General features: G+C 43.0%; 1 protein-coding gene across 2 annotated transcripts; it reads right to left on the bottom strand.

Annotated features, from left to right (window-relative positions):
• Window positions 1–1,225: 1,225 nt before the first annotated feature.
• On the bottom strand, window positions 1,226–12,743 carry LOC114439117 (atlastin-2-like). 2 transcript variants are annotated; one of them, XM_028410892.1, is made up of 14 exons: window positions 12,645–12,743; window positions 8,852–9,138; window positions 8,005–8,139; window positions 7,800–7,904; window positions 7,286–7,336; window positions 6,308–6,364; window positions 6,082–6,174; window positions 5,831–5,969; window positions 5,386–5,513; window positions 5,004–5,060; window positions 4,800–4,871; window positions 4,286–4,717; window positions 4,089–4,103; window positions 1,226–3,296 (listed from the first exon to the last, which is right to left on the bottom strand). In XM_028410892.1, exons 1-14 carry the CDS (start codon window positions 12,706–12,708, stop codon window positions 3,186–3,188), a joined length of 1,746 nt encoding a protein of 581 aa, XP_028266693.1. In that variant the 5' UTR covers window positions 12,709–12,743; the 3' UTR covers window positions 1,226–3,185. The 2 variants fall into 2 exon arrangements, with proteins under 2 accessions (XP_028266693.1, XP_028266701.1); XM_028410900.1 differs by lacking the exon at window positions 4,089–4,103.
• Window positions 12,744–13,677: the final 934 nt, after the last annotated feature.

Raw genomic sequence — 13,677 nt, 5'->3', positions numbered from 1 at the left:
CGAGCCATGTCACCGGAAGTCTTTTATTTTGGAAGGTCAGCTAACTTTAATCACAGACTTCCTGCTTTTTGACCTGTAAACCAAAGAGGATGCTGCAGGGCTGCAAGCTAAGTATGGAGGAAGATAACTGCTGTAGAAATCTGAAGCGGTGATATATATATATATATATTTTATATATTAGATCATCGGCAAATGAACACATTGGACCATTTCAGCATCGCGCACATACATTTGTAAAGGTCAAACACGGGAAATGTCATCTGAATGTATACTGTTTTATATACTGAGCAGTACTAGCACGTTCTTTGCCTCGTGTGTTGTTGCGCTTTGTGCCTTTAATGTTTTCCTTCATGTCTTTTAGAAAATTAGTTTTGTTTCCAGTTTACACTGTGCTGCCATCTTGTGGCGTCAGTGCCTAGCTGCATCCTGTTAAATCTGTTTTTGAAGGTTTAATGCGAAGAGAAGAACAAGAAGAGTCACAGTAATTAAAGGTCAATTTAAAATAACAAAGGTAAATTCAGTCTGTATTATGTGCATATGTAGAAATATGGACGTAATTAAACCACCTTTAAATTTAAATAGTTTATATTATGCTGACCATTTCAGGGGTCCATAACAGCCCAGCCTCATTTTAGGTATGGACTCTCATTTGGAAGAATACAAATAAGTAATGGTGATCCAAATACAGGAATAGATGCAATAGGTGTACTAGCAAAAACAATCCAAAGAGATTACGATAGCAGACACAAGTTTCCTCTGCTAATCCTTACCAAAGCCACCGGGATGCCTGACCTAACACCTTCCAGCTTACCAGGCTGTGCTGAACCAGAGTGTTATGTCTGCAGCAGGATGACCTTTATTAGCATACAGACATGTTGTGTATCTGGCTATTCATCGTACACCACATCGGTCCGCGTCTCAGATTTGCCCGATGTCAACATTTTAAAAACAAGCAGATTAGGAGACTGATGAGTGAAGTGTTTCCACGGATACCAAGCTGTTTTGTCTGTGGCTCATACACTCTGGGCCATTATTCTAACACAAAACAACTATCTGACATAACATCTCAGAATGAAGAAGTTGCCACCCAAGCTTCCATGTTGTCAGTTCGACATGGCACAATAAATAATCTGCGTTATCCTTAGCAGTGCCAGCAGAGATAACAGCTTCCTCCATGATGACAACATCCTTCCAAAGAGAGAACAGAGAGAAGGACATCGCAGTGTGTTGTAGGAGTTTGGTTTAATATTGTACTGAAAAATAAATTAACGAAAATAACTTGCAACAAAGACAAAGAAAGAAAAAGATTCAGATTAAAAACATTCTTTGCCAGCAGGGGGTGGAATAGCAGTGCTCATGTAAGATTCAATTTACAAATATATATAAAAGGAATTTATTAGACATATCCACAAATCACGAAAGCATTCCTTTACATCCAGTGAGCTGAATCTGGTCTACCACCCAACCATTGTTCTTCCAGCTACAAAAAGTCTAGAAAATTTATATTTATATATGTATATATTTCATACACATGCCCTATGTGTCGATGAGGCTGTAAAAAAATTAAGCTGTACAAAAACAAAAGCACACAGTGGTGATGTTGTGGATGGAATGATAAATAAAAAAATACGACTCAGCAAAACGTTTGGAATTGACCTTTCTCTCAGATCCATGGATTTTGGCTTTGAAAATGGAATCAATGACCCCATCAGTGTATATATTCAAGTGTTCATACTATGTGGATGTCACAACTGCTGAAAAGACGAAAGATGAGTGATAACTCAATTCTTTAGTGTTTTACCAAACGGCTTGTCGTGCTTTAAAAAGAGGAGGAGGTTTTTCCCAATCCCTCAGGTTTGTCAAGACAAAGAGGAAGAATGACGATTTAAAAACAAGACAAGTGAATCATCTACAGTCTCAGCTGAGCTGGACTGGAGGACAGCAATTGAAGAGCCTTATTCTCCGGTAGTGAGGTCATGTCTGTGGCCACCATGACAACATGACAGATGGAGACTAATATTGTCTAGGTACACAGCTGGAGTCATGGCTAAAGGCTATGAAGCATTTCCAAGCTGCCTTTGGCTCCAGCTCTATTACCATACATCAGAATCTTACTGAAAACTTCCCAGCGTGTTTAACCTGACAAAAAAAACAAAAAACTGGAAAGTAAATACTGAAAGTCACGATCATTTCTAAACCAATAACGTCAATATCATGGAGCTGTGATCTCTCAAAACACACCGACAGCTGCATGCTTTAACATGAAGCAGGCTTTAGGGAAATTTGCCAAGTCTTTCCCCATGTTATCACAACCAGTCAAACTCTTAGACGCCCATTAGGCACAGACTAAAACCCAATCGCTTTATGTCCTGTTGGCTAGATCCTAACTGGACTCAGCATCAACATCAGCTATTACTCATTCATAGAAATAATGCTGCAGCTACCAATACTCTTTAGGGTCTTAAAGTTTCTTTTGTGTGGGTTAAAACCTAAAAAGCCTCTATAGCTAGAGCAGCAGAGGACTACAGATACTGAATTTAAATGTAGGTTTGATACCAGGAGCCCACAAAGCTTTGATCATCGCTGCCGTTTGCATTTGTCCGTTTCTGACTGGATCGCTGTAGACAACCATTCAATTCAATCTGTGCTGAGTCTGGATAAAAAGGAAAACTGTAAAACTTCCCCAAAACCAACTTTCCTCTGAATCCTAAAAGCCTTCCCAGCCCGTTTCAGTCCATTCAGTGAGAGCCTCTACGAATAAAGCTGTAAACTTTGGTTGCGACGCCTCCTCATGACGTCGCCCAGCGACAACCTGACGAAGACGAGGGAGGGAGGAGGGGAACCATGTGGAGAGCAGTGAGGAGTGTCTGTGATCATGCTCTTCATCCGTACATTCACATAAATGGGAATCAATGTGGTGCTATGGTCCGACAGGTGAACACACACCTGGGACGTCTCAGCTGACAGAATAATGGCCCCTCCCACCAATAAATACCTTAACCCCACCCACTAACAAATAATACAACAGACTGCTTTGCCCAGATCTACCGAGAGTTCTTAAACCTACAGCCAGCATGGCGAGGAACCATTATCTACAGTTAAAACAAAACTCATTTACACGGCTCAAACCGTCATTGTCAAAACAGAGTGAAGGTGAACACATGACGGGCCCAAAGGGCGTGCTGCTAGTTTTTCTTCTTGACGTTGTTGTTTGAGGCGAGCCGGGGCCGTGGCGCCGGGATCAGGCTTCCCAACGGGACTCGACTCCGAGCTACCTCGAAGAGTTTGGACAAAATCTGTAGAAGGAGGAGGAGGAGAGGTCAGGAGGCCTGTGAATGACCAAGTACTGATCCAACACCACTAAATCAAGCTTCAGTCAACACAGACAGCGTCATTACACGTTAACAATTCTATATTTCAATTAATTAGCATCTAGCAGTCAAACAGCAAAACACCTATTACAGCATGTGTCAGAGGAGCAGCAAATAAGTCAAAAAAACCATCAAGTTTTAAAAGAAGACTGTTATAAGGAGAACTTAAAATCTGGAAAGGGTCTAAAATAAAAGCGTTTTAAACCGAGACTAAAGGTTCCTGAGTTTAGCAGCCCTCACTGTAACTCCTCTGTCCCTTTAAGTTTCAGCCAGGCCTCTGGAACAGATAAATGACCTCTGCCGGTGAAAAGCACACTATGTACTGGTGACGTTGTAAAGAAGTCAGAGATACAGCTGGGAAAATAAAGCTGTACTCTAAAACATACTGGGAGGCAGATAGCACATAGGGGTGCAGTGATAAAGTTGACCCAGAGTCAGGGCTACAAGTAGAAGAGCAGCAGATCAGTCAAACACTTATATTACTTTGAGTGAATGTTTGACAATGTCAGACACCAGAGATCATAAGTAAGAGGTTTTGATCAAATATTTTCATTATTTTGGAGCCGTGTCACATGTAGAGTTCAATGACTTCTGGAAAGTTCAAAGGTCAACAGTTCGTCCGTTTCTGGCTGAGATGAATGCCGGCGGAGTTTGAGGGTAAAAAGCCTGCCAGCTCAAGCACGGTCATCAATTACATGTGGTTCTTACAGTGCTCACCTTTCGTGGAGTCCTCTGGAAGCATTGAGGGACAAAATAAAGAGGAAAGTTTAGAAGAAATGAAGAATGAAGACAAGAATGTGAAAGAATAGAAATATGAATAAAGTGAATTTAGAGAGGACTCGTGCTTTAAACCCACTTCCCGTAATCCAAAAGTCACAAAGTCTAGAACAGAACATACAGGCTTGTCCTCTCACCTGTTCCCAGAGGGTTTCAGCCACCTGGTCAATGATTCCTCCGACCTCACGAAACTCTCCGGAGTACTTAACATATGCCCAGATGCAGAGCGCCGTCAGAGTCACTCCCATCACCAGGTTACACAGCGTGGCCACGGAGTTGATTCCCACGAAGCCGGTGACCAGCGACACCACATACATGATGAACATGACGGCGAACAGTGTGGCGGGTGTCCTTGCGGCGTAGAAGATGTTCTTGCCGTCGTTGTGCTTGCTGAAGTTGGCGAAGGCCTCGTCAAGCTCCGCCTCCAGCTGTTCCTGGTAGCGCCGGCAGAAGTCCTCGCCACCCATCTTCTTAACAGAGCGGAAGTGCCGCACTGACATCTGCCGCAACTCCAGGTGCCGGCGCTCCAGCTCAGCTGGGGAAATGTAGGGTTTGTCTCCGCCACAGACCTGAGAAAATCAAATGGGTGTATTTGTGGCCAATTTGTTCTCCAATAAAACCTCCGATATACAGTGAACAACCATGTTTTACCTGCTCCATGCTTTTGTTGTATACATCTTTGGCTCCTGCTACAGCTGCAAGGTTATTTGCCTCAGCTGTAGCCTAAGTGAAGACACACATGGTCAATACAGTGTTTTTAGACACTGAAATAATGTTTTTTATTCAGCAGTATTTAAAGACACAGATCATCATATGAACTGCCCACCAGGTGGAGTCATTGTGAGCTGAACTGACCTGCAGCATTGACTTGGGGTGAGGAAGCTCCTCTCCTTGGTAGATCTTCATGTAGGCCTGAAAACAAAAACACAAGTTGAGGTGAAAGAAAAACGTCAACATCCGTCAGAGCCGTTTTCCACCAAAGCAGATCGTCAAAATGTTCAGGATTTGTAGACTTTTGGTTCTACAAAATAAAACCCTCAAAATGGGGTTGTGACTGAGAATGGGCTCTCAAAACTGGGATTACTCATCCCAGAAGAGTAAAGGCAGAGAGACTTTTATGCTATTTGCATAGGAGTTTCTAGATTGTTTGTAGGAAACTTGTGGAACAACAACATGGTATGAGAAGTCACGTTCTTGCTGGAAGCAGCTAATGAGCAGAGCAACAACATAAACTCACTTTGAAGTAGTGCAGCAGGTCTCGACAGGTGATCTTGACTCCTCCAATTTCTTTTTCCACCAGGTTTTCTGGAGCGAGCAGTGTGGGGACGAGGTTCATCAGCTGCTCCTTAAAATCCTCATCAATATCTGAGACACACACCAAAAACATTTTTTTGGGGAAATTGGCTGCTTCCACACATGATTACAGGACTTTTGCTGACTTTTTTGGTGTTCTGAAACTCTAGGGTTGGGGAAAACAAAAACAGAACCACTGTAGCCTGTTCAGATCACCACTTTTCTCACTCATTGAGTGGAATCTCTCCTTCTGCCTGTCACAAATCAAAGGACCATGCTTTAGTTCTCATTATGCCAATGAGGATGTTCGTAACCAGCCAGAATGTCCTGGGACTGGGACATCCTTATATTAGCTGACTGAAACTGGCTGAGCAGTTGTGGTACTGCACCTCTGAGCCGGCCGTCAAAGTGAGGGTTGGTGGCCACCTTGAGGCCGGGATGCGGCAGCAGGAAGCAGCTAATGTTGGAGAAGCAGGAGTGGATGTGTTTCCGGACATTCTGGAGCTCCTCATGTTGATTCTGCTTCACCTGAAAGCAGGCATGGACATGTCATCACTGGGCACCTTATTTAATGCCACAGAGTCCAAATAAAACAAGTGGTATGATGTGTAATTCAACCAACTGTAGTGGTGAAACTCACTTGCAGTCTTTTCTCCAGGAACCTCAGCCCTCCATCCAGACCATATGGGTGTTCATAGGGGTAACTCCAGTCTCTGATCAGGAACATCAAAGTCTGAAAAGAGAGACACATTCACATCATGGATGCCTATAGTGGGAATTTGTGGAAAGCTCGTGGTGATTGTTGACCTGAAGTGTGAAAAACACGATCATAATATATTGAAGACAATACATCGTGCGTAGCAGACCTGAAATGGTTTCTCGTAGACTTCTTCCATGGCAAGGCGCCCATACTCCGTGAAGAGCTGAGAAATGAAAGCAACCACACAGACATACATTTACAAAATACTTATTGTGATTCTAATAAATGTAAATCCCACTGCTTCTACTTCTTAAAATGGCAGCTCTTTAAACAAAGCAGTGAACAACACTGCTTGAAAATAAGGTGAAGATATGACAATCGTTAAGGACATCATGGTGTTACCATTTTTTTGTGCATGACACAGCAGTTCCGATAAACTGCATGAGAGCGTGCAAATACCAGACATGATTAAATCCCACATTAAGTCTCCAAATGAAAATCAGTGAGCATTATACAGCCCATAAAAGCTTTTCCATTTGCAGCTTTAAACACTCTGCTGCTGTTTGCTTCTTGACTTGTGATTGTATTCCTGACAAAGAGTGGCAGTTCATTACTTAATCCGTTTGTGAGGTCACCTTGACCTTTAGCCACAAATTCTACACAGGTCATTTCTTGAACCTAACTGAATGTGTACCACATTTGAAGAAACTCCCCAAACGTATTCATAACAGGAGATTGACAGGCAGACTAGCTGAAAACATGTTTCCAATCTTGAGCGTCCACTCATTTGAAATGAGTGGTACACATGCATGTAACCAAACTTTGGTGATGAAGACAAAGTTAAAGGGAATAAGTCCTCTCCCTGCTGATGAGCAGATCAGACCAAAAATAGAAGAGAAATTCCACCTTGAGAGCTTTCTGCTGCCTTCTGCCTCATATGGCCACCCACTGGGTTTAGCTAAGTTAGTCAATTGTAAGACACCTGATATGGAGCTCTTCACTCACATCCTCAAAGGAATATGTTTGATAAATGCTGCTTTTGAACCCACTTGAATAGACAGGAGGCTGCTCTGACTAAGCAGACAGTAAAGCAGACCTGGTTTTCAGGAGTGAAAAAAGAATCATGTGACTGTAGGCTACAGACCTGCAGGTGCTGGAGGTCGTCTTCTTGGACATTCTGGGACAGGTTGTAGACCTGAAACACACACACAGCTGCATCTCAATCACTCCGTAAAACCAAAATAAGGCCTTCATGATTCCATAGAGATCTTAAATCTGCCACCACATTGCAACCAGCTCTCAGAATTAAAATGTGTCTATCGTGCTTTTTTGAGACTCAAGTATGCATTGCAGAGCAGCTCAGTGGTAGAGCAGGGTTGTCCTATAATCAGAAGTTTGTCGGTTCGATCCCAGCTCTGCCCTAGTCATCGTTGTGTGTCCTTGGGCACTATACCCACATCCAGTGCACTCACTGGTGCATGAATGAATCGGCAGTGGGGCACAAGTCTCCGTCAGTCTTTGCCTGGGGAGCTGTGGCTACATCTGTAGTTTACCACTTCCACTCTGTGTGAATGTGGTGTGAATGAATAATGCCTCTTTGAGTGTCCTAGAAAAGCCCTATACAAGTTTGACATATTATTATTAAAAGAAAAGCTTACCTGAACAGAGCTGGTCATGGTGCTCAGGGCAAACAGAGTGGCACAGTCTTTGATGGTAGATTGGCTGTCAAATGCCCCCTGTGTGTCTATTAATAGAACTGCAACCTGCAAAAACACACTTATGAGACTTAAATGCACCATATTCTAAAAAGAAAAAAATCATCATGAGACAATGTGAAGCCTCAGTGTCTGCCAGTAAACAGACCTTGTTGCCATCTGGCTTCTCCACCACGAACACTTCGCTCCAAGCCAGGATGCCTGTGGTCTCCCTCTCGCAGCCGCCACGCCATGTAAAGCCAGTCAGCGGCTCCTCTTCACCACCGACCCACGAATCAGGTGACTGAAGGATGACGAGAAGAAAGCTTATGCTTATACAATCTCAAACCCTACATAAAATGACATTTACCGGACACCAGCTAAACACGTTTGGTGTAGCTGAAAAAGCAGGAATAGGAAAACGTTTCATTCAAGACTAAAGAAGAAAAAACATTGGGGTGTGTAACATTAATTGTGATTTAAAAATGAATGTGTACTTCATGATAACACACAGAAGGGGAAAAAAACAGCATACTGCAATTCTTGAAATGTTTCAGGGGCTAAAAACAATCACGTGACCTTTTTTTTTAACTCATTGTTTCAGACCTGTGTAGGAGTTGTGAGCAGCAACCCTACCATGACCTGACCTGCAGTGACAGGGCTTATTCTATGCATAAAGATGTCCTTTATGTGTGGAATAAGCAGCAGTGAGCTCTGCGGAGGCCCTACCACAGAGCCAGCATTGTGCCGGCCTAAAATCCTCTTTGCAGCACGATGAAACCCTCCAGAATGTTCCTCAGTGCCTACTGTAGATTACATGACCAAAGGTCAACTCACAGTTCTACTACACCCTGCGCTGTTAGCATTACTCGCTGCAGTATAAAGCCAAATACCTGACATAAAGTTAGGTGGAGCAATGTCCCAAAAAGACACCAAGACAAATCGGCACACATATAGAGAGACGAGAGTCCTGTTCCTGTATCTGTGAGCTCTGCATGGCTTCAGTTGAAATGTACCTGTCTGTACATGTAGCGTAGCATGAAGTCCAGCAGGAAGGACTTGCCCTTGCGGAAAGCTCCTGCCACAGAGACAACGACCACATGGAGGTCCTGGACCTCCTCCCGCAGCAGCAGCCGCTCCAGTGCTCCCTCCTGCAGTGAGAATGCGTGCTCCTCCTCGTCTGCCACCACGAGCTGCACCGGCTGGGCTGCACCCACCTCCTCGTCCTCTTCTTCTTCCAGCAGGTCATCGTCTTCCTCGTCACGCCTCATCTGGGATGTGTCTGATTTAAACTTGTGACTACCTAAGAGAAAGAAAAATGTGGTTAAAATATGACTCAAGGATAAGCTGATGGCTATAAACACAAAGCTGTGGAATAACTGAATGACCTCTTCACGTGTAATGGATAACAGGTTGGACGACTCCGACACAAAGGATTATTTAAAGCTAAACATTTTGTCACTTCACACATATTTTGACTGGTATCATTTTGGGCCTTTTGTTAATTGCAGTTTACCTGTGTGCCCATCTGGCATATGTAGCATGTTGCTAAATCTAGGCTGTTTTATCTACATAGGCTTAGACCTTCATATGTGCATGACAGGTATGCTAGGAGGTTTTCACCTCGTTTCTATTGTCATGACAACTGCATCAGAGCAAAACGAAGGCATGTCATTGACAATCCGTGCGGTGTGATCAGCAGCATGAAAATGCTAAAGACAGTCAATAGAGGATGTTGTGTCCTTGATGTTGGCACCACACCAACATATCTGATCACGTCAGTAACATTTTTAAACAGCACTAAATGAATTCATTACAAAAGACCTCCATTTACAGCGTGCATATCATGATCTTATTTCTGTGTGTGACCATAGGCACAGAAGCCATGTTTCCCCACCAGAATCAATAAACCCTGTGATCTGAACCGACAGTAGCTGCTGGACAGTGAAAAAGTTTCCTGACCTCCTCTAGTTAGCAGGCCTTCACAGGAACTCACCCAAGAGGAAAGCTGAGGGGAGATAATTGCTATTATGGGATGGCAGGGCTGGCTGGCGGTTTACAGTAAACAGTCATTGGTCAGTCCTCTGCAATATCAGTTTTAACCCATGGCTCACTAAAGCTCGCAGCTCTCCTTGTATGGCCACGGTTTAACTTTTCTTTCCTTCCATCCACAGCTCTGGGTACGTGGTATCCAAATTCTTTAAGGAGGACATATCTGACTGTGTCAGTGCATTTTCTTACAGAGGTAGACACTGATACGGACTAGAAAGGTTTAACTACTACATCAAACAAACATGATGAAAATATATAAAATTAGGTATAGGTAAACATTAGACTTTTGTAAATCAAACTGTCCAATAAGCCATACACAGAACTTTTCACCTAGTGATTTTTGCATTAAGACATGGTTATTCTTTCGTCTAACACATTTTTCCAACAATGGCTTACACAAAAAAGAAAGAAACTAACAAGTAAAAATTAACAAATACAAAGTTATAATCGATCTATCACTGAAGCTTCTGAAAGTCATTAAAATGTTGTACATAATGTGCAGAACAATACATTACAGTGGTTGAGTACCACTGTGTCTTATTTTGTGGACTGAACCTGCGTCAATGAGCTTACGTGATTGCGATGCTCACCGAGACACGCCTGTCATGCGACTACTCAGCTAACTGAAAAGGCCTGAGCAGCCCACAGCCTCATGGGAAAGCAGCACAGCATCTTCATTCAGGTCAATGTTAATGCTGGTTGGATCATGTGAGCGTTCTGCAGGCAGCAACACAACAAACTGATCTACCCCATGCAGGACGTATGCAGGAAAAAAATGTACAGGTTGAGGTAAAAAAAACTGTTTGGGACCGTGATGTATGCCTCAGCTGATGATGTTGAAAAGACCAGTGATCTGATTAATTCAGCACTCTAGTGTTCTCTGAACAGCACATGAACTGCCTGGGGGAAAATGTTTCTCCAATGCATGTAGAGCTGAGACTAATACACTCATCTTCGCATTTGGTCAACTGATCATGATATAGTGAGATTTATTTACATAATGATCACTTACTGTAGTGTGAGTTTGGTGACTACAAGTGGGGAAGGTCACTGGATTAAAATGAGGCCACTTGCTTGGGTAGCAGCTGACAACCAAACTGGAAAGGAACAGACCTATAGTCCTGCTTATCAAACAGGTCAAGCTGTGCAGTGGATTCCTGTAGTCTCATATTAAAATGTCCTTGTTGCAGTCATGGTCTGTGTAATTATACTATACAGATAAAGCACAGGAATTTGCTCATGATGTCCTCTCAGACACTTCAACAGTCTGGTCCGGCTGCATTCATAACGAACACACATGCTTTCTCAGCACTGCCCAACATACCTATCAAGACACACTCACACAGAGTATTTGGTGTCATAACACACAAAGTCAAGATTGTGCATTTCTAACAAATTGTATGTTATTCCAGCAAAAGGTAGCTTTCTTTCATCCTGCGGAAACATGTGGCTTATTGAATCAAAGCTACCTGCCACACGCAAACTCTGAAAGCTGGACCCAACTTCTACATCTTCTGCAGAAGTAGCACACAGTCAGAGAACTTCAAACCATGAGCTGACACTGACAGTTTAGATGAATGATGGCATTCTGAGTCCCACCTGTACCAGCAAAACAGCATGACACGCAGGTATTAGAAATAGTTATATTCACTTGTCTATTTAGCAGTGTGCAGGTATTTTGTTAGCTCCAGCTAAAGCCAAGTGGATAATTCTAATTAATAACAGCAAGCACATCACAGGAGCATAAAGCTGTTACAAATATATTTCAAAACTGCTCATCTGAAGCCCTTTCCTGGGAGAATGAATATACATATATACACACACACACACATATATACACACATCTCGTTTTTTTTTACCTAAACAGACCAGCATGCATTTTATGACAGTATTGCACAGTGGTAAATGAGGACAATCACAATAAACAACCCAATAAACAAACACAATAAACACTATTATAGTGCTGTGTTAGGAATAGATTAAGAAGCAATAAATTAGAATGCGTCTCCAACAAAAAGGAATACTTGAGCATTAGCGTCAAGAATGACTGCTAACAGCAAACAGCACGGTTAGCTTAAACTGTTTATTTATTCTATTTATAACTGGTGCTTGCGTAAGTGATATTTGCAGGATGTGGCATAGGCTGACTGGCAATAATAATGCTAAAAACACAGTTTACGCGTCATCCCGTTACCCCTGTAGACGCGCACTAGCTTAAGTGCTATTACATCAAGTCACGTCGCTGCTAAACAATACGCGGTCCGTGGCGTTTGCTGCATAAAGCCAGCTGTTGGGGCCATTTACCAGCTGTTCCACACAGTAGTTTCTGCAACAATGAAGACTAAACTCGAAGGGGCCATCGTGTATGTTAGCGACGCTGCTAACAACAAATGCACATACAGCAGCTGGTAAGTACGGCTAGGCGGCTTAACACAACGCCTAACACTGGATCCTTTGCAACAATGCAGCAGGCAGAACGAAGCCACCGTCGGTTGAAGCACAGCCCTCACACTGTGTCATCGTCAATAAAGTGCCACGTTTTAAGTGATATTTTACCGTTTGGACACAGCGGGTCACTGACTCGTAGCAGGATGCGAAACGATGCGATTATTCGACGAACAGGTCGCTGCCTGCAGCGTCATTTCAGTGTGTCTACTGCCCGTGTAACACACACACACAGACACACGGCGGCGAAAACCGCAAACACACAAACGCCGCCACTGCATCATCACTCAGTTCTCATATGTGTTTCTTTACCTTCTGTGAAGATGCTGTTTTTATGATTCCGCTGTTTCAACCTGCTCTCCTCCGCCGCCGCCATCTTTCCTGACCTGCTGATAGCGGTAGTTCGCTCTGACGTCACTGAATTCAGGCGCTGTGCTCTCCGCGCGGTCCTAAAATACTGAGCGGAAGCCCCGCCCCTGTGTTAGCCAGGTGGCTAATACATGGTTAGCATCTCTCTATGGCTGTAGTTAGCATGTTTTCTGGAGGGGTATTCACCCCTTTTGAAGCTAAACAAACTGCTTCTACTTTACTAAGAGTGAAGCGATCCAAACCTTGTCATGTTAATGAGATAAAAGCACTGCACCGGAACCATTTTACAACATGTTTTTTTGGTTGGATGGAATAATTACCTGACTGATAAGTTGAGAGTTGATCTAAAATGTGTGAATCCTGAATGGGTGCTGAGCAGATACTTTAATAGGTAGGTTCCCAGATTATTTGACGAAGATGTCACCAAACCAGACCTAATTCACCCTGAATATCGGGACTTGTTTGGACATCAGGACATGAAACCTTGTGATTTCTGTAGAAAATGGATTGGGCTGTCAGCTGATTGCCTCACACTGAATACTGTCAGGAGAAAATGTCCCCTCTCTGTGAATGAATCCATCCTTAATTTTAGTACTTCTATCATTTCTGAAACCAAAGAAGCTCTTGTTCTCTTGGTCATTGTGAGCCAGGCCTCAGGCTCTTTCTCTGACCTCATTTCTCTTGCACATGTGTCACACAGCGCCCTGTGCAGATTACAATCTGTCTTCACACCTAGATTTTAGAGTAGTTATCTGATGACAGTCCAGTCAGACTGGCTTATTCTGACTTTAATATAACAGAGTAGGAGATGCGGTTTTTATATGCCGCCAGTTGTTGCAGAAACACTTTCAACCATTAGCCTACTTCTGTGATTTGCAAATTGCTCTGCACCAAAAAAAAACAACACACAAGAGATAAAAGATGTTCTTTTTTACACAATGGATCTATTTTTAAAATTGAAATAAATAAAGAGAAT

This window comes from Parambassis ranga, chromosome 1 (assembly GCF_900634625.1).
Source record: "Parambassis ranga chromosome 1, fParRan2.1, whole genome shotgun sequence".
NCBI lineage: Eukaryota > Metazoa > Chordata > Actinopteri > Ambassidae > Parambassis > Parambassis ranga.
The sequence above is the reverse complement of the archived record's forward strand: the minus strand, read 5'-3'. Positions and strand labels throughout refer to the sequence as shown.

Excerpts from the sequence above, each read along its gene's own strand:
- LOC114439117 (XM_028410892.1), bottom strand. The coding sequence starts at position 12,708 with ATGGCGGCGGCGGAGGAGAGCAGGTTGAAACAGCGGAATCATAAAAAC. Across the intron at positions 5,061-5,385 it reads ACCTGCTGCACTACTTCAAA|GCCTACATGAAGATCTACCA; the intron begins GTGAGTTTATGT and ends TTTTGTTTTCAG. Across the intron at positions 4,872-5,003 it reads ACCCCAAGTCAATGCTGCAG|GCTACAGCTGAGGCAAATAA; the intron begins GTCAGTTCAGCT and ends GTCTTCACTTAG.